The sequence below is a fragment of the Triturus cristatus genome, chromosome 10 (genome assembly GCF_964204655.1).
Source record: "Triturus cristatus chromosome 10, aTriCri1.1, whole genome shotgun sequence".
NCBI classification, from domain to species: Eukaryota; Metazoa; Chordata; class Amphibia; order Caudata; family Salamandridae; genus Triturus; species Triturus cristatus.
Genome location: NC_140593.1, coordinates 380,551,615 through 380,575,155, shown reverse-complemented (window position 1 = coordinate 380,575,155; position 23,541 = coordinate 380,551,615). Strand labels below are relative to the sequence as shown.

Here is a 23,541-nt window from a genome sequence, read left to right as displayed (position 1 = left end):
AGGCTCAAAAACAGGGGGAAACAAACAAAATTACCTATTTAATTTACATTTTGACCTATAGTACTGAATGGGGAGGTAATACCGCACAAGGGGAAATCCTGAACACAATGTTAGCAGTATTCCAAGGGAGGGGGGGATCGGGGTTAAGACCAATTCCTAGAATGAGAGCCATTGTGTTCTTGCATACTGTCTTTTTTCTTGGAACTTACAGCTATATAAGTACATTTATCTTCAGACAAAGGACACGTACATGGAATTGGAACTGATAGGTTTTCATTAGTTTCATTATGAAGGACACCTATCAAGGACAGATTATTTTTGGAATCTTAACCTTCACTCTCAAGTGCAGCGCTAGAATGCACTACCGCTCTCCTCCTGGATGACTTACTAGATCCCAACATCAACATTTATGAGCTCATTCACAATGATTCTCCAAAGTTGGTATCTTCCCCGGATGCATTTGTTGCCTCAGGAAAATCCTACTGTAGAGCAGAAACATTAATAGCCTCTACTCATCACTGGGGCAGGCGCTGGCAAGAAGTGATGCTCCTTTGAGTTGGTCAAAGGAGATGGAACAATACTCCCTTGCTCACTTTGCCAGTGGATTCCAACTAGCCTGGCTAATGAGGGGTGTTACCCCGTAACAGGTCCCAGGATGCTGATTTCCGGGTAGGGAAGACCTGGCTTGGAAGTTTGGGCTGGACTGTTTCCATGAGGTACAGGGTCAAGACTGATTTGCATATGGCTGGGTCTGAACTGGGGTGACGAAGTGAGCTAAAGAACGATGAGGGATTCAACCCAGATCTGTGACTAGGGGTGAGTGTCTGAAAAGTTTCAGCTTTCCGTTCATCATCTCCTTGTGTTTGCTTTGTTCTCCCTAAATTGGCAGGGTATGCCCAGACGTGCATCCTTGCTCACTTTGCATTGGATTCAAGCTAGCCTGGCTGATGAGGGGTGTTACCCCGAAGCCAGTCCCAGGATGCTTGTTTCCGGTCCAGGGAAGACCTGGCTTGGCAGTTCGGGCTGGACTGTTCCCATGAGGAACAAGGTCAAGACTGATTTGCATATAGCTGGGTCTGAACTGGGGTGGGGAAGTGAGCTAAAGAATGATGATGGATTCAACCAGGATCTGTGACTAGGGGGGAGTGTCTGAAAAGTTTCAGTGCTTTGTCCATCATCTCCTTGTGTTTGCTTTAGTTGAGCTTCAGCATTTAAGTCAAAGAAATAACCGAGAATGTACAAAAATGAGACTCTAATTAAACCGCTTTCAACTTTAGATAGTCATGTTTACAGACATGGCAATAAAGGCTTAAAAGAGGTAACATGACTAATGAACACTGTCCATCTCTTTCTCTGTGCATGAGAAGGTACGACTGGAAATGATTTATCAAGTTCTTTAATCCCTAGGTCATCTCTGATAAAAAGAAGAGGCAAGTGCTTAAGACAGTCCCCAGGAACCACAGGGATTTCTCAGTGAAACTAATTTCCATTAGGCCAATACATATGTGAATTAATGTGGTTCATCATTTTATTTAAGGCTACATCAAAGGAATACAACTAGCTCAGAAGCAAAGATCACAGCTGCCATCCTCGTCAATCTCCTGAATACTCTACCATAGAACCTCCCACACCACATATTTCGAGACTCAAAGATAGGCACGTGGACAACACAAATAAAAGGAGAAAGGAACACAGAGGCAGAGCACAAAACCACCTACCTAAGATCCAATCATATTTACATATTGAACACATACTCAAGTTTAAAACAAAGAAGATGCAATTTAAACATACTTCTCAGTGGAAATGTAATCTTGAATACAATCCTGCAAATAATCAGACACATGCACGAATCTTCAAGTGCACTGTGGACTCACATCACGTTACATTGCCTCACAACTTTATTTATAATAGGCCCACTCGGACACAACACCACGGAGTTCCATATTTCCCTCAGCCATCCTCCCTACAAAATACTCAGTCACATGCAAAGGTTTGGAGCAGATCAAACTATCATTTTCTTACCTCACCTTGGAATTATCACACACCCTACTTCTAATGATCTTTACTCGACTCCTTTTATCACTTAGCTCTTCTTGTCAGAGTACATAAGTAAAATTAACTGGGGTCATCAAGAAATATTAAATGGCACACACCAGTTATTGAATGAGGATTCAGACTGAAATTCTTTAACAAATTCTATACAGCACAGTTCCAATCTTTACTATCTCTAAGAGCCAGTCTCGCTGAGTTGTCCAAAGGTGAGGATTATTATTAAATTTTCATTTAGTGTTAAACAGGTCGTACTTTGCGGTCTGTCAAAATTTCTTGACACAGCTTTCCGTCTGGAGAATCTCATCCATAGTACTCCTCACCAATCTCCTGCTGGTGTTAAACGCTAATGATACTGCTGACTGTATGGCACAGTGGTCTTTAAAACATTTTTTTTTAAGTATCTGCCAATATTTAAAAAGACATCCAGTCCCATGAGAGTGGGGACAATGGAAATGGAGTCATGGGTACCCCAAGAGCTTTAAAAACCTTCTCGCTCTTGGCACAGTATAAACACTTTTTAACCACCCTCTACACATCCTCTATGCTCATGGCCACTAGCAGTGAAAATAAAAGCTCCATTTCGAACGAGTAAGATCCAGATCCCAGTCAATTAAGATATTAACCAGCTACTGATGAATTCCAAATGTAGCACCACTCTACCACCTCTGAACAGATTGCTATCTGATACTATCAATTTGTCTCTCACAGCCCTATTATAAGTGACTCGCTTCACAAATGTTTTTTTTCAAAAGCCAGCCTTCAGACTCAATAGTCACTAACAGTGAATACACAGTAACAGCATTATGTGGGTCTTTCCACTCTTCTTTCTTCTCAATAAGATCTTGCAGCATTAAAAGCCCCCATTCACTTTTCTCTCCTTCCCTCAATCCTAAACCATTAACTACCACAACATCTCCAGCACAATACTTCTTTCCTCAAATATAAGCAGAAGTGCAACTCAGCTAACAGGGGAATGGAACACAGAGGCAGGACAAAATACAAACAGGGGACTCAACACAGTAATGTTGCCTTGGTTACTGAGCTCTTAGTAGTCATGCAACCAGATATGGGGCAGAAAATGATGAAACCTTTCCACTAGGAGTCAACTTGGCAAAAGATGCCTTGATAAGAGAAGCGGTATCGCTGCACTGTGCATGTATGGATCCCACCACATTATCTTGTAAAATAGATACTGCTCGTCTAGACAAGAAACTTAATTAGTTTGATATTCCTTCTACACTTAAATTCGTGCTCCAATAATCACTCATCAAAGTCAAATGGGCTCCAATCTGGCTTCCTTGATTGGGCAGAGTAATAGAGAAGATTGTGTCATGTTGGAGTGAAGCATCAATGTGTGCTCAACCATTTTATTTCATGTATATATATTTAGTGTGAATAGGGGCTACATTGAGCAAAGTAATTTCTCCAACATATTGGAGGAAGGGATTTACCCTGTGGCAAACAAGCATTAATTTACCCTGAGTAACACAAACTTTGTGATCAGTGGGTATTCCAGGGTAGGAAACTGTGGATCAGTGGAAAAGATTATTAGAGATGGTGCACATTTGTCGATTCTTGGAGGGTGCTAATGGACGATAAATCCAATTAATCCCGTTTGTGATACAAAAACACACACTAATCTCGCCACAATAACCTCCGAAAATTACTTTAATTAAAATAAGGGAAACATAACATTAGTACTGTAAATTAAAACATATACTATCACAATGTTCCCTAACTTAAACATGTGTATTGATCTGGTTATCTTTGGCTTTAGGGAAGTTTAACAATTGAGGAAGAATACTGTGGGAAATTACTCCGAGCCTTAGATTAGCTATTTTTGCTAAAGCAATTATGAGGACGCAGGACTTGGGTAAATTGAATGAATGAAGATCTGTTCTCTGATCATTAGGTGCATGACATAGTGAATGCTCAAGAAGGGTATTTTTTAGATGCATTTGTTAATCACATATTGGTATTGACACTGCATAAGAAATATAAGAGGGATAATGTTTGCTTATTACAGGCACACGAGATTCTTAAGAAGGGTTTAAATAAGCTAACTCTGAAATTAACTTTGAATTTTTAGGTAAAATATTTGCAGGTGACTCAGATACAGAGACATCCCGGAAAAGTCTTTGGCTCGGAGGCAAAACTTTTATTCATATGCATTTGCTTAAGCTAAATACCCGTTTTAGACATCAATAATGCATGGGCTGGAGTTGCTAGAGGCAAAAGTAAAGTAGTGTGTACTCCAAAAAACTGGAATCATTATTATAAGGGTTGTACATTTGCCTAAAACCAAGTTGCGTGCAGATTTATAATTTGGAATGGGTACTCATTATTTCCTTGTGATTTGCAAAGAATTGCTTTAATTTTTTGAGAAATTAAGAATGATTTTTGGTAAGGTGCATAATGCATGAATTTGATTGTTATAGCTCATGTAAAAGGATACATGTATTTATATGGTGTAATTAATTGTAAATATAAATCAACCGTAAGATATAGATAACCAAACTCCTTCAGAAGGCTGTTACTACTGCAAGAGAGATAGTCCTTCTGCATTTGCAAACCAGGCGTTCTGCAATATCACAGGGTTTGCAAGAATCAAAAGGGATTTTATAATGTACAAAGTCCTTTTATGGGAGGTTTTGCAATCCTTTCTGAATCGCAAATAGGAGAGCCTTGAAAGTGACGCCTCCCTGTTTCTGATTCAGCAAGGAATTTATCAATGGTTCGTGACTGTGATTGCAGTCGCAAAACATTGATAAGTTACCGTTTCGACATAGCTGGTAACGGATTTGTAAAAGTGAAGATGTCCTGTCTGTGAATTGTATCCACAATCCACAGTCCGTCAGACCACTGGCTGCTGCAATAACACCGAAAATGGGAAATGTCTATTTTTTTTTTTTAAGTAAAACCTGAACACTAGCTTCTTTAAAAAAGTTCTGTATAGGAATGCAAACACGGGGATACTGCTCACCACCATTTCCTTAAAAGCTATCTTACCGGTCTTTATTGCTAATCACACAGGATTGCAGATAGCAGCCTGCCTAATTAATATTCATGAGGCAAGTGGTTCTGCGACTCCCTAGGACTGAGATTTTGTAATTCGACCAGCCACCCGTCTCTTTATGGTTTAAATCTTTTTATAAAATTTTTTAGAGTGCAAGGTAACAATAGCCGACACCTACATCCACTGGCCGGTGGGGAACGATAGAGAATGCTTAGCTTCGTAAATGGGGTGAGAAGGTAGAGAATGTAGAACAAAGATAATGAAGACAGGGCTCGGGTATCTAGAGGTGGTCTGTATCCCAGTAGTGTAAACTTCTGTCCACAGAGAGAGTGTTCTATCCTGTGTGGGTGTGGTCCTCCGTGGAGGGATTTGTCTTAGGGAGTCGAAGGACCCAGAGGTATTTCGGACATGTGAGCTCCATAAATTCCGAGGATAAGAATTCTATGGTGGTGCCCCAAGTTTTGTCGAATCTGGGGAGTGTGCGTATAAGACTTGCCATTATCTTTTCCATGCCCCCAACCTCCCATACTCTATGTAACCAGTCCACTCAGGTCGGGACCGCCTCTGCTCCCCATTTAGACAGCAACACCTGCTTAGCAGCGCCCAGCACTAAGGTGATCGCTCTCCCACAATAGGACTTGAGAGGGTATGTAAGCGCGTTGGGGAGTCCTAATAGGAAGTAGCTGGGAAATCTGGGTATTTCCGTGCAGTATATGGTGTCTATGTCTTGCACAATTGAGTCCCAATATGCTTGTATCCTCGGGCAGTGCCAGAGAATATGTGTGAGGGTGCCAGGTTGTCCCAAGGGGCGCCAGCAAAGATTATTCCCCCACCCCCAAGGCTTCCACCGTGCGATTCTAGCGAGGGTGGGGTACCAATAATGCGCTATTTTCAGGAATATTTCCTTTCCTGTGGTACTACAGGAGGAGGCCCTGGCCCTATGAATTATATTGTGCCACTCGCTGGGGGAGAACTCATGTTCAAATTCTGATTCCCACCGGCGATGCACTGGGGATTTATTACTATGTTTAGGCATGATCAGGAAGGTGTATATATCTGAAAGCAGGCCTCCTGCCATTTTAGATAGCTATTCCCTTCTCTAGCCGGGGGGAGGAAGTTCGGGTTGCCTATGAAAGAGGTCAGTGGTGACATGGGGGTTGAGAGTCCACAGGGCTCCTGCATCCTATCCCACACCCGAGGGTGGCCCTCAGAACCCGGGAAACATAAACCCCGACCAGGCGATGTCGTTTAGGAAGCCAGGGTACCTTTCAAATGTGCATCCCTGTGATCACGCGATCAATAAAGCACCAGTGCTTCTCTGACTCCAATTTATACCATTTGATCATGTATCGCAATTGCGCTGCCTCAAAGTATCGCTCAAGGTGCGGAACATCAAGCCTACCCATCCTCCTGCCGCAGGTACTTTTGGTGTCGCGCCATGCATGCTCTCCTTCCTCCCCAGATAAAGCCCAAGATAAGGTGCTGCAGCTGGGCCACCAGGCGGGGTGGGGGCTGCAATGGGAGCGTCTGCATTACATACAAGATGCGTGGCTAGAGAGTAATTTTAATGGCCGCCAGCCTACCCAACCACGATATATCTTTCAGGAAAAGGGCTACCCTCAAATCTCGGTTAATAGCGTCGAATAATTCACCTGGACCGCCTTTTCGATCGTGGGGAATATCCGCAACCCCAAGTAAGGGATACCCCGTGGGCCCGCGCAAATAGAAACTGCGCCGCTAGCTGCTGTTGTTCAACTTTGGGAAGGGTTACGCTGAGCACTTGCGTTTCCTGGATGTCAAGATTATAGCCAGAGGCCTGGCTAAAGGCCTCTATTTCTCCTAGAAGAGGCGATAAGGAAATCAACGGTTGCGTGAGGAAGAGCACCACATCATCCACATAAAGCAGGATCTAGTGTTCTCCATCTCCCATCCGGATCCCGGAAATGGTGAGATGTTGGTGGACTCTTTCAGCAAACGGCTCCATATACAGCATAAAAAGTAGGGGTGATAGCATGAACCCCTGCCTGGTACCCCTCATGATCCGAAAGGGCTGAGAGCTGACCCCGTTCACCCTGATGCACGCCTCTGGACCACTATATATACAATCCACCCACCGCAAGAATCGTTAACAGACACAAAACCAATATAGCACCTGCTTCAAGTATGGCCAGTGGACTCGATCAAATGCCTTCTCGACACCCACCGACAAAAGCACAGCGGGCTGCTGGGTAAGCTGTATTTTATCCAGGAGGTCGCACAATCGCCGAGTCCCATCGCTACAGCTACGCTCCGGGATAAAGCAAGATCGGTCCGGGTCCACATGGCCCTGCATGTAGGGGACCAGACGAGCCGCAAGTCCCCCAGTAAAAAAATTTAAATCTTTAAATCAACATTTAAGAGGGATATGGGGCGGCAAGAGGCACAATCTAATGGATCTTTGCCCGGTTAAGGTATCACAACCACCTCTGCCATAGCCATTGTAGGGGTCAGTGCTCCAGTTTGGCTAAAGGAGTCAAAGAGACGGACGAACAGCGGGGTGAGGTCAGAAGCAAAGGCTTTATAAAAATCAGCCGAAAAACCGTCCTCTCCTGGAGCTTTCCCCGTAGTAAGTCCCCGGATGGCCTATAGGACCTTGTCCGGGTGGATATCCGCATCTAGTTTGGTTGCGTCTGGGGACTGGAGAGAGGCCACCGGTGTCTGGGGCACATAAGCCTCGGCCGCCGCCGGATCCAAACGATCCGCCGTGTAGAGATCGTGACGAGCATTTATCTGAGAGCGAAGCAAGTGTGGCAAACGTTTCCCGGCTTGGTTTCCCCCCTCGTAATAGCGCTGCTCAGTGCGCAAAAGAGCATTCTCTACTCGGTCGTAGTCCAAGGCCCTCAATTGCTTCCGCACGGTGTTGTCATCTGGTCTGAACCGTGCCCGTAGGGTGGTGCACCCCTTCCAATTCCCGGATCTGCGACTCCAGGTGCTCCAGTTTGTCCCTCCTTTCTTTGTTCAGGCCCGATGCCATGGCTAGAAATCGCCCCCATACGACGGCCTTCAGCGTGTCCCACACCAGGGAAACAGAGGCCGAGCCCTCATCATTAGTTGTTAAATAAGTTTGTATAGCTGCCCGAATTTTGCTAATATTGGAGTCATATATTCCCTGGCTAGCTGTAGTACAAGGGAAATCGGGGAGTGATCCGAGAGAGCAGCCATCCCTATCATGACCTCTGGAGTGTCCCTCCTAACTCGCGGGAATGTCAGAAACAGATCTATGCGCGCATAGGTTAGGTATGCCGCAGAAAAGAACGTATACTCCAGACCAGTGGGATAGCGGTGTCTCCAGGCGGACGCAAACCAACCTCTCCCAGCTTCTGTATCATAGCATCTGAGAGTGACTGTTAATGTCCCACCCGTTGCCCAGACCTATCCTTTTAGGGGTTGGGTACTATATTAAAATCTCCCCCCCACTACTGAATCCTCATCGGGGGATTTGAGGATGGTGTTCAGTGTTTCCCGGAGGAATGTTTACTGGTGTTCATTTGGAATGTAGACAGAAGCTATAGTATATTTATGAGTCCCCAATGCTACCCGCAGCACCAACATCCTACCTGGAGTCTCTGCATGCACGCCCAGCACTGTTCCCAGGAAGTGTGTTGCTAAGAGAATGGCCACCCCTGCCCTTTTCCCCACCACAGAGTAAAAATATTGTCGGTCAAACCAATTGGACCGGATACGCTTCCAATCGGTGCGCATTAAGTGTGTTTCTTGCAATTGGCAGATATCGCATTTTGTATCTCTAAGCATAGCAAGAAGCACGCGCCTTTTAATAGGTGTATTGAGACCCCGGACATTTAAGCTCAGTATCAAAAAAAAAAGTGTAGTCATGGGGACGGTTTAGGGGGACGCCATGGCGCTGCACATCGCAGAGATTAATGGGGGAGTCTGTGGCCTCCCACCCCACACCCATACCTCCCCCCCCCCCGGAAGCGGTAAGCAGCCGTGGTCTGACAGCGGAAGTCTTCGCCAACCCAGTTTGATGCCTGAGAGGTGGAGCTAATCTGAACATGTTTCTATTGCCCTACATGAAAAACCAAATATTAAAGCCTTGCCTGGTTTAGTACCCACTGAGATTTCAAGCTAACCATCCCAAAATGGAGGCCCCCACTATCTGCCAAAGACTGTCCCGACGCGTCTGTGATTTGTCCCACTCCAGCTTACCCTGTATCTCCAGGCCGCCTAGCTGAGTCCCTGTCCCTACCTGTGGAGAAGCTGTCTCCGGATATCAAAGGGAAAGAGAGAGGGGGAAGAAATAAGAGGAGAGCCGAACAAGAGAAACAAATATAACAAGAGAACTGCCCTTCGTTGGGCGTTGGTCACACCATCGTGCATGGGTCCATATGACCGGCAGTCGGTCATCACCTCGAGTGGAACGAGCTCCCTCCACCAAGGCAGATTTCAATTTCTACCAGGACACATTAGCCGGCCCTGGAGGGCCGTGGACAAAGGAAAGGTGCATGACTTTTAATTTAGTAATTAGAGGACTATCCTATATCATCTCGACTCTGTAATTTCCGAAGCACGGCTTCTCCTTCTTTCTAGGTTTAGAGGGTCTTGTGCGCTTCTCCCTCCTGTCCCACTGTCGCCTGCCCGGTTTCGGTTGCCCATGAGAAGTTGTGTCTCTTTTCTGCCCTTCTGGGGCTCCCTCCTCCTCCAAGTTGATTTTTAAAAAATCTGCACCGCCTCTACCTCCTTGTTCCACACGAAGGTCAGTTTGAAGGAATGTCCCCAGCGAAAGCAGATTCCTTTGTCGCACAGATAAGTCGTAACCGGTTTCAGGGTTTTACGCCGCTGAAGAGTGAGGGGTTAGAGGTCTTTATAGATTCCAACCTGAAGACCCTCAAATGCGATGGTCACTTTGTCCTGGGTTGCGTTCATTAGGACTTCCTTTTGTTTGTATGAATGAAGGCAGGTGAGGATGTCCTGTTACTGACCTAGGCTTGAGGCCAGCCTTCCAGTGCGGTGAGTACAATCCAGGGTGATCGTGGTCTCCAAGCATCGGTGCGCATGGCGGAAGAGGAGAGTCACCCACTCCTCCAGTTTCCCGCCATCCGCTTGGACTGGCATTCCTTTGATACAGACGTTGGACCGCCTCGATCAGTCTCCGAGTTCCAACAGTTCCCGGGTATGTTCAGTGAGCTCCTCATCTCTACGGTCGTCCAATCTAATCTCTCAAGTGAATCCATGTAGTTGTCTATTTCTTGGATTTCCATTCTGATCTGTTTAATGTCAGAGGCGACATCTTACCTTAGGCCCCCAAAGTCTTCCCTGAGCGTGCCAAACAGTTGTTCCAGAAAGCCACGAGGGGTCGGTTCCTCCGTGTGCTCACCTGCAGGGTCTATATCCTTCTCTTGGGGTTGGGCCGGCAGCTGGCCGGAGCCATATCCGTCTGCCCTCTTAGAGCCTGGCTTCTGCAAGAAGTCCTTGATCGTGGGCTCCTTTCTCGCCCGGTGATCATCTCGGTGAGGCCTCCTCTGTGAGGGCCCCAGGGTCCTCTCTCTGTAATTAGATCAAGCTCAGGCCACTGAGAGTCAGTGGGGGACACCTGTGTACCCCTCCCCCCTGTTCCTGTGCTGTGTAGTCACAGGCACACGGTCTCCCTTGGTGGCAGAGGCAGGACGCACACTTGGAGGGTAGGCTGCTTCTTTGGGGACCTTCACGCCCAACCCCTCTTTAGTAAGAACGGTGGAGAGTCAGATGAGGTTGGCGGGTCGCTCAGGGGTCCAAGCCTCAGTTGCTGCTATGGTGGTTCCACCCTCCACCCCCTTCTTCGGCTGTGGCCTCACTGCTCCGCTGCAAGTCCCCAACCTCTCAGCCAGGTGTCCGACCTGCCTGTGGAGAGGTCCTCATTTGTGTTGCTGGTGCCTGCCTTCTTCAGGACCCACTGGGGGTATCGGCTGTCCCCCCTATATCAAGCGACCCCAGGTTCATCCGATACCAGGTTGCTTTCTCTACGGGAGGATTTAGTTCCTAGTCTCAAGGTCTACCACCGACCCCCCCCATCCAAAACGGCCGCGGCGGTACTCAGTCTGCTCAGGGCCCTTCGCCGCCTCTTAAATTCTTCCCTGCAATCCAGACTTCTCGCACCGCCGCCGGGTGCAATTCAGGTGCAGCGCCCGTCTCCCCTGTGGTTGCAGTCAGTGCTTCAGGCGGATGGTGTCAGTAGGGGACCGGGAGTCAGGTCTTCCGTTGCCTTCATGGAGGGGCGCTCCACCCACCCATCTGTTGAGTTGTGGCCCCACTGCGCATCTCCGGCTCCCAGCAAGCGGTCTGGCCTACCTGTGGGGCTGCCCTCATGGCTCCTGCTGGAGCAGGCCTTCTTCGGGGCCCGCTGGGGATTTCTGGTTGTCGCTTCAGTAGGAGGCGGCCTCGGGCAGTTCTCGGGCCCGATCTCACCCTATTCGAGTGGGTGTTGTTGCGGATTCCAGGCCCACCTGTGGCTCACCATCCAAGATGGCCAGGACGTCCGGCCTCAGCAGCTCTAGCCCGCGTTTGGCCACACACTTCCGCTCGAATCCTTCTTGCGGACCGTGTCTCCAACAGCGATGTCGGACGTCGTCCAGGCGTATCACCAGTCTCCCCTGCGGGCGCAGTCACCTTCTTCAAGCGGGGCCGCGGTCTGCAACTGCTTGGCGGCACCCCAGCTCAATATCAGGGCAGCCCGCTCACAACCCCTCCGCAGTTGCTCCGAAGACGCTCAGACCTCCGAATACCGGCTCAGCACCTGCCACCAGTGTTCGGGTTCACAGGCCTCTCCTATACAGCACACGGGGCCCCGGGAAGCAGTGATGATGCTTATTATCGGCCTTGACGAGTGGAGCTCTGAAGAATCGCAGCCATCTTGGCCACGCCCCATCTCTTTCTCTTTAGTGAGAAAATTTAGTGCAGTCTTCAATTTAACAGGCAGAACCTTACATAAATACATTTGTGTTACTAGCATAAAACAAAGTTGATGTTAATAAAGTCAATGGATTAAGCCCCAATTCCTACTCAAGAGTCCAAATGAAGGTCTTATTGACATCATGTTCATCAAAGTGGCATTAAAAAACAAAGAGCATTGTTAACAGTCTTATGTATTAATCAACAAGATGCAATTTTCCCAACATGAGTAACTAGAACCAGGGGTCCTACAAACTGAGCATCAGCCGCCATCTTCCCCCATCGCTCGTCCTCGTCATGCTGATACAACTTTATTCAGTGTTAGTGTAATGCAAATCACCAAAATAGATGTTTTCAAAACTAACTGAATTGTTTTCAAACAAATGCCTCATGTATGGTGATTTCAGGTCTTGCAAAAGCATTTGAGAAGGTCAACAGTTCTAATTTGTGGTAGAAACACTCTGCTCAGGGTACGACTGAAGCACTGGAGCAAAGAGAAGCCACATAAATGTACACACCGGCTTCAGTAATATATAAAAGCATAGATAAGATTTGACTCATTTAAGCGGACACAAAGCTTTCGTCATGATTGCTTTCTTACGGTTATAAGGGAACCCAATAGAAATGGGTCAGGGACCTTGGGTAGTAACGAGTTTTAAACACAGTGGTCCCTAAACAAGGACAACGGAGCTTCTACGAATGAATATAGAACCAGAATCAGCACTATTTTTGAAACTGTCCAGCCGGATAGATATATTTTTCATTCTGAAAATGTAAATTCCAATCAATTAAGTGGGACACAAGCCTGCGTACTACAAGGTGTACATACAGAACAAGCTTATGCAATGCAATAGGTCTTGCATTTGTGAGAGTTTAAGATATTGGCATTGTAAAGGGCAATGCCTTTTATTTATGTTTTAAAAACCAACACATACATAAAAGACATGGTCATTTACAATGCCAACAGCTCAAAATCTCGCAAATGCGAGACCTATTGCATTGCAAATGCTTGTTTCATGTTGCGATTGCAACTGGCAGTACGTTTTTTTCTGTCGTGAGTACGGGTGGGACAACAACCCACAGCACTAATGTGAGAGGCAAGCTAGGCCAACTTTTTTGATGTTTTGCCTTGTGCATTACACTTCTGCGTTTTTTGCTTCCATACAGTAAGAATTATGATGACATTGGCAAAAGCACTTTATTTCCCCGCTCGCGGTGTGAAGCGCTATATTAATGCTACAACGAAGGCGGCAGTGCTAAAACAAAAGACTATAGAAAAGCAATCACACGGTAATCTCTACTGGAAAAAGAAACGCTAACATAAGCATGAACTTTGTATTTGTCATGGAGCATGAAATGTGAAACTATCATGTATTTAAACAATATAGGACGAACGAAAAGAATTTCTTAATTTCAAGGTTGCTATATCGTATTAAAATGATTACAAAGTATACTAATTTGTACTACATTTTAATGGACGTGCGCAGAACAACAAAGTCCAGTTTGAGAAGATAAGTTTTGATTTCTTTAGTTTCTTTATTTTTCAATCAGTATCACAAAAGCCGGCACTCCGAATTACTGGTCGTACGAACGGGCACAATACAGTTATGGGAACTTTTTCCATCTCCAAGACTCCAGAATATTGCCCGGAGATCTCATTACATTTCATGGTTCTTTTCTATTGATTTCAGCCTTTTTGAATTTTGCTAATAAATGTGCAAATTATACAGATTGCCGCAGTCTCTCGAGTGGGGAGCATAATAGTAACGATTGAACTCGCATTTAGACTTCGAGTTGGTGCAGGGTTTGATATTTATTCATCTTTGAGCTCGTGGCATTTACTCTTGGTATTCTTTGTGAATGAGAATTACCAGCCGAAATCTATATATTTTTACTGGGACAGATTCTGAGTAGAGCTCAGGAATCCCTATGACTTTGGGAACTTGGCCTTGCAGTTGGTCTGCGATATTCTATAGGAGCCCTGATGATGTTCTCCCGATGAGAACGAAACGCGTTGGCTGGAACTCAAAGCTTTTTTGATACTGATTGAAAAACAAAGAAACTAAAGAAATCAAAACTTATCTTCTCAAACTGGACTTTGTTATTCTGCGCACGCCCATTAAAATGTAGTTTAAGGATCTGGAGCACAGAGGCATTATTAGACGGTTGATGCCAGGGCAAGTTTGCGCAGAAGTTGTATACATATCAAAACTGGTATGAGGTGCAGAAATCTGTAGTCAACCGTCTTTTCTATTGTTTATACTCATTTGTACGTAGTGCTTGGTTTTCTAGTCCTTCAACATCAGGTGTTACTTTTACCGACTTTTTGGGGTTCATTTTATCACCCCTAGAGAGATGGGAGGCTGAAAAGGACGGAATTTAAAACCCCTGGCCTGATGGGCGCGCGCAGGCATATCTGCATCAGGCGCCTTAGCCCACTGAGCTAGCGCAGATTTTCACACTGACATTTTATCCCACTAATGAAAGCCATAGGTAGGCAAGATACGCCTTCTTCGTTCGAAGTAATTTGGGGAGAGGGAGTGGGTACAATTTTTGGAATCACCAGCCTGTCAAGCGGCTGGTTCACGTCCTCCCGTTCTACTAATATGGCGGACCCCTGATTATTTATTTATTTTCCTCTTAGCACATTCACTTATTAATTCCTTCCTCCAGCAGTCGAGATTACAAAAAATATGAATTGCACCATAAGTGCTATACTATAATCCGAAAACTGCACACCTTCTGCAGAAAAAGGAGTAGTGATTAGTTTGTGGCGTGTCTGTTCCTCAAGCTTAGCCGGAGTAAATGGGTTCCATGTTGGTTTTAACCTTCACAAGTTCTTTTTATATGTTTTGAGTTGCGCTGCTGACCAGTGCAGCCTCATAACTGTTAATCACCCGAGGGGCTTTCCTGGTGTTCAAAGTGACCATGTCACACCCTCATAGTTTGGGATATGCTAGCCTGCTTGCGAGATTGCAGCCCCATTACCCTGCCCTCTGCAGAGACTGTGGGGCCTAGACCGGTGAGACTGCCAGTGGGTTAGGGCATGGTGTGAAGGGCCGTCCAGATTTGAGTCAGGGATGCGGCTGCCTTTCATCCTTGCAAGGCCGATGGCATGAGTACCTGTGACGTGTGTTACTGACGTCCCTGTCGACAGCTCACTTTTTTAGGGTGTGCATGCCATACAAATCCTGCAGTGTATACAGGTTATTTAACGTATCCCAAGGGAGTAACATTAACTGAATCCTGTGAAAATAATTCTCACTCTGTGACCTCCCATACTAACAATAATGGCCTTCAGAAGCAGTAACCCCAGTGCAAAGGGCCACTGGACGATTTCCGCATAGTTATAAATTTCACACACTCCCCGCCACCTTTAACGCAAAACATTATTTTTCTAGCTCAAATGGATCAACAGTTACTAAAACAAAAGCACCACACATGGTGCAGCATAGTGAAAAACCCTTGTCAAAGTCTGCCAAATTTCAATTGCTATTCACTGTAGGTGGGTCTTAAACTAGTACAAGCGAGGTCCTAAGTTTGTCCTGACATTTCTAATTTGCTTTAAAATAGCAAAATATTGCTGCCATGAATTGTGCTACAGTTCTCCGCATAATTTGACTTTTCTTGCTGGACAATTTTGTCACTCTTCCATTTTGACATAATTCCAGTGGCTCAGGGTACGCCTTAAATTTGGGATAGAGCAGACAGTGCACTCAAAGAAATCCTCTGCACCCAGCTGCCTGTGATTACGCCGACTGCTATGTAAGTAAAATAAAACAGAATATCGAGTTATCCAGCCTCCTGTGTTTCACAGCATGTGCGCATGGGATAGGCATGCAAGGCCTCACGCTCAGAGAAGCAGCTTTAAAAGTGAGAGGCTACAGAGAGAGAAATATCACTGACACGGATGAACCAACGGCGGGTGTTTATACAAATGAAGTGCGTGGTATTTTATCAACCCCAAGGCAGTGAAAGGGTTAGCATAATCAGTGTTTGAGGGTTAAAATATTGGCTCACCGTGAACAAAGGGTGCTGAAAGGCTGAGCAGAACCGGTCACCTTCAAGTTGAAAAAAAAAGAACTCCTGGAGTAAAGTACAAAAAAATAATCTACGAGGTCTATGAGACGGTAATGGCGTGTTTGCCAAGTCTAAAATGTACACTGGAAGCGCCGCTGCATTTAGAAACTGTTACAGAGTCCAGATACGTTCATGCGGTTCAGGCTGAGCCATGTGCCGATGCCAAGCTGTTAAAATCTGCGGAGTGCCATGGGGCTTTTGGTGCGGAGTTGTGATAATTCACACGATAACAGAACAAGTGGGGCAGCGCGGTGTCCGCGAATGCGCTAATTGGTAACAGATGCGCACTGCATACAATTTAAGGAATGCAGTAGGCACAGTGCGGGCCGCTGCTTGCTCCTGAGCTCCCTAGGCCAGGGGAGAGAGAAGGCAGGACATGCACCCGCCTTTGTCCAATTACGTGCGGTCTTTCTTAGAAAGACGCACGCAAAGGCCAATAGCCTGTGAGCAACAAAATAAAACACATGCAGGAGCGTGTGGTCCGAGTTACAAGTGCTTATTAGAAGCCTCGTATAGCAACGCATGCGCGCTGGCTCAGGCGAGACCTACAAAACAAAAAACAAACAGGAAAGCTCAGGCAGAGCAACTTACTTGCATGTTATACATTTGATTAGTGCAAGCAGAAATATGGTGAGACACCGTTACACATAAATGATATGCATTGAGAAAGTGTTTACGGAGTACATATGGTCGACGACGTTTCGATCCCTTTTGGACAATATTGGGATCATCAGGACATTGTATTTACATGCCTGAGTAAAGGATGCCAGTTTCCATATGAAATTCTCTAGAATTGGTGTGTACCGCATCCGCGGTTACACTGCTGTGGAGCTTCTGGGTGATCTGTGGGCTGTAATCCTGTGGGCGAGAACCGCCTTCGCGGTAAAAACGTCATATGCGACTGATATGCTGAATCTTAGCCTTAGAAGGGTAAGGCCAGAAAGTGGATGAACTGCATCCGCGGTTAGTCGCTTGAAGCAGTGGTTTCAAGGAATCGGTTGTCAAGGGGTGCTCGGTTGTCAAGGGGTGCTGATAGTCAAAGAGCGTCTTCACAGCATGTCTGCCTGATGTGGGGTTGCAGGAGAAGACTTCTCGGCTGGATAGTTTCAAATATAGTGCTAATTATGGTTCTATATTCATTCTTAGAAACTCTATTGTCCTTGTTTAGGGACCACTGTGTTTAAAACAAGATTGCTTACTTAAGCACTTATTTTGACTCTCTTCTTAGTAGACATAAATTCTGTACAGCAGAGTTCAGATAATGAGTAGCTGCCGCCCTCCAATACCTGATTGGCATACAATATTGGTCTGTCCAGCATGTCTAAGATGCTGGCCTCCCAAATCTGACAGCTGGAGGCATACAGTGCATGCAAACGAAGACATACAAACATTTTAACAGGAATTTATGATGTGTAAACATGGACAAGACCAGGTGCGGTTTTTAAAAGGTAGATGCAGCGAATGATGGAACATAATGGGATCGGATGTTGACAGCACACACTTAGGTTTGACCATCACAATGGTAAAAGGGTCACATAAGTACTGCTGGTTGAGAAGACCAAATGTCGAAAGTTGTTGGATTGGTAAATTTATGCTTTAAGTGAAGACTTTCTGCTGTGCACCCAGGAGCTGTACAACCAAAAGTGCCCTATGGGTGCAAAGGGCTTGCGCTGTACTTCTTTGACCAGATCATGCTGGTACAAATGTACCGCTGGCACAGTCTCAAGGGAGTGCTGCCCTTGCAAATAAGGAAACGCTGCCTCTGCGCCTATTGCATAGTACAGACATGGGGCAGAGGCAAAGGAGCCACCAATGGATGCACTTCCTTGTATCCCAAATAGAGGTGGTGCAGTGTTAGCATGCCCCCGGGGCACCAATTGGCAGGGGGGGGGGGGGGAGGACATGGTCCTAGACACCCCCCCCCCACCCCCCAGACTAAGCCCTACAAGCACGAGCAGTCACTCACTGCCCCTTTTCAAATGCAGGCCAGGTTGCTGCCTCTATAGTGAAAGGTAAACTGGTGACTTCAAACAGCCAATTCGCCTTTCCCTAATGCTTTAATTGTGACAGGGCACACTGACGCAGACTGCGCCCGGGTCCAGGTCAAGATGGCACAAACCAGTGCAGTGCGCTATATCTGTGATGTCAGGCCAGGGGATCAATGTGAAAATAAAGTCAATGGCCTTTTATTGTAGTGAGGTTTTGGAAAAGGAAAAGTTGCTGGTATTGGACACTATGCAGAGCTATTTCCTTCAGACAATATTGGGAGTGTTGCAGTGTGCCCCAGGAGGGGCCATTTAATGAAATTGGAAATAGGGATGCTAAACCTGCAACTCTAAACAGGACAGAGTGCGGTGGCCGAGTAGGAAACTTTTCTAGACAGGGCTAAATATAGTTGGTTTGGGGGCGCCACTTTGGAAGTCCGTAGAACCTTGAATTGTACACTGATTGTGCATTGATAGTGAACAATATGATATGAGATACGAAGGAGACTCCATGTTTAGCAGACTGGGGGGGAAGGATGAATTCATATTTTGACCTCTTTAAACGCATGTGCTAGATTCAAAATACAAATCTCAGACTGAGCAACAGTTCACCTTCGCACAGTCAGCCAAAGTGATTGGAGACGTAACAGCCAAAGTAGTCGCCTGGCTCTTAATTTCCTCATTGTAGATGGAGGTAGAGAGGATGTGATCTGCATTGTGTTGCTGCTATTGGGATTTGAAAAAGCACCATTTCATACCATGGTTCCTGAAGGGTAGTGGATGCCAAAACGAGGCGCTAGACCCCCTCCATCCCCTTAACATGCACTATGTTATGATGTAGCGAATACGTCTGAATGCACTTAAAGAGATGGAATGAACAGGGTGTCAACCAGGGAGAGGCACTTTAACACAGTTTATTTAGTATTCAGTGGCAGGAAGAGAACTCCGAGCAGTCCATTGGACAGAACTCAGAGGGTGGGACCAAGGTTTACGGATTAAGGAGAGCATGGATCCAAGCAGGCAATGATAAAAAAAAATTCTGTTTATGGCAACATTATTTCTTCCCATGTGACCTCTTTCATGGAAATTAAAAAGTATGACAGGGTAGGAAAGCTTGCAGCATGTGATGGAACGCTGCGCCTTGGAGCTAGTTCTGAGATCCTTGCTACAAGTGAGTGAAATAGAAATGGTAATGAAACAATGAAGAACGTAAAATATTTATTTCATATCACTGGAGTGAAGGAGTTTATGGATTGTGTAATGCCTGAGAGTTTTCACTTTACCTTTTTCCAGTATATTCGGAATGGTTGTATTTTTATGACTGTCACCATGAAAGGCTACAGTGCAGGACAGTTATTCAAAACCCTCTCATAGCTCCAGGCACTTGCAAGGACAAGACAGGCTTTACAGCTTGGATATTCTAAAAAGCAACCACTGTGTCTGTAAGGTGGTAACATACACTCTGCCAGCTAATGCAGGCCGTCTTAAACTTCTGTGCCAGAAAGATGTTGACCAGGAATGGTCCTCGGGAAGCCTGGCAAGAATGAGTCAGACAAACTGGACTGATGGGTCTCACTGGTAATAATTGAGTGGCGGGGTACCTAGATAGGGCCTAAGTCACTGTCTGTGTATGGTGTGTATTAGGAGTGAGTAGTCAATTCATTCAACCTTTGTTGAAGGTTCTTGATGACACTTCTGGGTTTGATGTGAAAAAATGGATGCATTTGGAAGTGGAGCCGTGGGTCTCTTATGACACTATTTTTAGATTTCACATGGGGAAGTGTCTCTACAGGCCCAAATCATTCAAAGACAAATGAGAAATAGTCAAATGGGATGCTTAATTACAATTTCCACTTTTTTCATGTGCTGTGAAACGAATTTCCAATTATTACAACAATTTTGGCATAAACCTTACCATAGATTATTATTAAAAGGAAAACATGTTTTTAATTGTGAACAGGGAAATGGCATAAAGACAAACAAAAGACTTTTCCCTTAAGGATTACTAAATTATACCTGTCCAGTTCCAACTTCTCCGCAATAGACAACATTTGCTCCCATACAGCTCAATAGTTCTTTAGCAGCATCAAACTCTTGCTCAACTCCACCAACCATAAATGTAAGGTTTCCAGACCGTGCAGCACCAACACCTGAGGAATAAATATTTATGTTATTTTTTTTTTTTTTTTTTTTATTGGCATTTGTAATTGTTTACAATCGAACAACAACCAAAACATTTCGGTCACAGCACAACAGCATCCTTCATCCAAATTATCTGTTTGTTTCTTAACCAGAGGTCCTCTACCCCCACCACCTTTCCACTCATATGCTAGTCGCTTGATGACTCTGTGGAAACACTTTGCAGATATTGGGTTAGATATACCCAGTAGTCTCTGGGTTTTGATCCAGCAGGGAGTTCCTCTTCGTAGGTTCTCAGGGTATCTCTACAGTACGTTAGGTCCGTGAGCCAGTCTTTCAGTTTTGGGATCTTCCTCCCATTCCAACAGAGCGATACCCTTCTTTTGGCCATTAGCAATGCAATCACGCAGAATCTGCGCTTTAGGGCCCGTATCTCGGGCAGCAGTCCTAGCAAACAGGTTTTAGCCTCGCAGCGCACCTCACCCCCAAATATTTATGTTATTCATAATCATGACAACATGTTCAGTTTAGTGGTCATCCCATAAATATGCACACACGAAGCAAACATGTTTTCGCCAAACCATCAAGTGTGCAGCTGTAGACACTGATATTGACACATTACTTACAAATGCCCCAAATGTTACAGAAAAAAAATGAGAAAACCAAGAAGGACTAAATCACTTCCATATCATCACTGCAAATCCCTCCCATCTCATTACATGAAAAGGCAATCTTAAAACAAAATGCCCTTTTTGAAGTAGGTTAATGGTACTATCACAGACCAAAACTGCAATCAATTCATGAGGATTTTGAAAGCAAGGTTTGCAACCTTGTATCCAAATTCCAGAATGGCATGGTCATAATACTGAGGGACCCCACAATGAGACAGGCCACTTTAGATTCAAGAAAAGTATATACATTCTGAAATGTGCAGGTAAATTGTACACCTTCATCTAGCCGTGCTCTAATAATAGAATGCTGTCTAACAAGCATCATGCCTATCCTTAACGACAAGAATTATAAGATGGCCTCTTTTTTTTACTTCACACTCATTTTGCTGTCCAGAGTAACTGGATCCTGGGGTCCTTTTTAAACAAAAGTTGATGAAATAAGGCAGCATGTTGCATACCCTTCCACGCACCAGGATGGGTATGTCCTGAAGCGGGTGCTCTTCCATGTCAGTATCAGGATTTTTCAACAAGTTATTAAAAAACCAAAGCCCTGAGCCGTGAGACCCATGCATTGTTGAGCATTAAGAGAACATGCCAGCTACTGTTTAGCACTCAGGGCAGCTAGAGTTTGTCATTATCCTTCCTAGCGCGAGCACCACCTTTGTGCTCACCGAATTTAGTATACAACTACTTCTAGGTCAAGGGTTTCACTACATGAATACACATTCTTGAACCAAAGCCAAGCAGTATCCAACTTGAACATACTCACTGTGTGAGGGACCTAGAATTTGGCCTAATCAAGCTGGACAACTCTAAAATGAGAGTGATGCTGCTGCTATGTACAAATATCAAGGAACCTTCACTCTATTACAGAACCCTAGGTTAGGTCTGACCTCAAAAAACCATCATTAAAGCCTTACAGATCAAACTGAATTAGATATGTTCAGGAAGGTCACAGCTACGAGGTCGTAGAAAAATTTACCAAAACCATGACTGTTGGTGCTGTCAATGTTTCAAATTGGACTACTGTACCAATCAAATGTCAAGTACTTATTAAACTTTCTAACATGGCTGCATTGTCAAATCCCTTCGTTGTTACAGTAAGGAATAAACAATCAAATATATAATTGTTTAAAATAATAGTGGTGGCAAACTGCTACAAAAGGCAGGAAAATTAACCTTTTTTGGGGTAAAGGGAGCACTCTATCACACAAGATGTTATTTTGCCTGGAGCGCTTAAAAACACTGCACAACTCCTGCCCACTGTACCCTTGAACGGGCCCTGTTGAAACAGAGCAAGTCTTAACAGCACAAGTTTAGCAGGGTACTGATTTTTCGTATTTAATCAATCACATAATGACTGGATTTTACACAAAATCAGTTCTAAAATATTGTACAGCTTTCAGGGTGACTACAGAATTGTGGCCAGATATCTTAATATAGGAGTAGACATTCAAGATCAGTTACAGTCAAACATTATAAAAAATGTTATAATCTAGGATATTATACCCACAGACAAGCAAGATAGATCCTTGCAGTAGTCAAAACACATCCACTTTAAGCAGTATAACTTTGGCATTGATGTGTTTATGAAATACTTCCATCTCAGCTGTACAAAGACTGTATTGTATATTTTCAACCACAGAAGAAGTCAATCAATTGTAAACTTATTAAAGCAAAAGAAACCCGTTCTAGCCTGTCACAAATTATGAGAAGGGAAAATGAAATGTTTATTTTAATACATTTTTTTAAAGAGAAGAATACAGGTAACTTACTCCCTCCCTCTGATACATATGTTTGACCATTTAACACTGACTCTCAAGCATGTTTCACTATCAATTCTACAAACAGTTTACAAAAAGATGTTCATATTTACAAACCTTTTATTTGACTTTTGATTTGTGAGCATATGCACCCGAATATGTTATCAACATGTTGACTGCTGGGAGCAAATCAAGCCTTTGAAAGAGGATCTTTTTCTGATGATACGTCTTCGGGGTCAGCACAATTAATTGCCCAACTTTCTCAGGCTAACTTTTAATTTTGTGGAATCTATTCAGAAAAAAACAGTACTTTCTTCTCCATATAGTTTCTTATATGTATGTACTTAACAGTAATAACATTTTGACCAGAATGTTTTGCCCCATGCAAAGTTCACAAAATACAGAGGACAGCAGTTGGGTATTGATCAATTGTGCTTTTGTCATGTATGATATTGGCAAATGCATACACATATCTAGGAGAGAAATTATAAAATTTATTTTGCAAACAAGTGTATAAAACACATTTATATTAGTGTGGGGCAAAAATCGCTGGCACCCTTTGAGTTGCAAAAGAGGACCTATCAATGCCGTTCAGAACTACTGGAGACAAAGTTGCACAAATGTTTGGTGGTAGCGTGTTCCAGTGGAAGGAGCAGAACTTGAAGGCAGTGAAGTGTGGTTTTGGAGTGCCTAATAGGCTATGCTAAGTTGAGCTTGGGTTTCAGAGTAGGTGAATATGCGATAGGATGCGAGAGATCTAGTTAGGGTTCTAGCCATTTATTTCCTTGAAAACAAGCGTCAGTTACTTATATAAAGCACTATTTTGTTAGATAGCCAGTCAGCCTAATGGTGGCATGCTGGGGTTGGAATGTGTCTATGTAGACTGAAAAATGTTCTGATGGCAACGTTTA

General features: G+C 44.7%; 1 protein-coding gene across 1 annotated transcript in view; it reads right to left on the bottom strand.

The window, feature by feature from the left end:
* Positions 1 to 23,541, bottom strand: part of HIBADH (3-hydroxyisobutyrate dehydrogenase) — a 502,228-nt gene that overhangs the window by 80,117 nt on the left and 398,570 nt on the right. Inside the window, exon 5 of the mRNA XM_085631622.1 lies at positions 20,074 to 20,207. Within this exon, the coding sequence (XP_085487748.1) occupies positions 20,074 to 20,207 (134 nt within the window). The remainder of the gene's footprint in view (positions 1 to 20,073; positions 20,208 to 23,541) is intronic.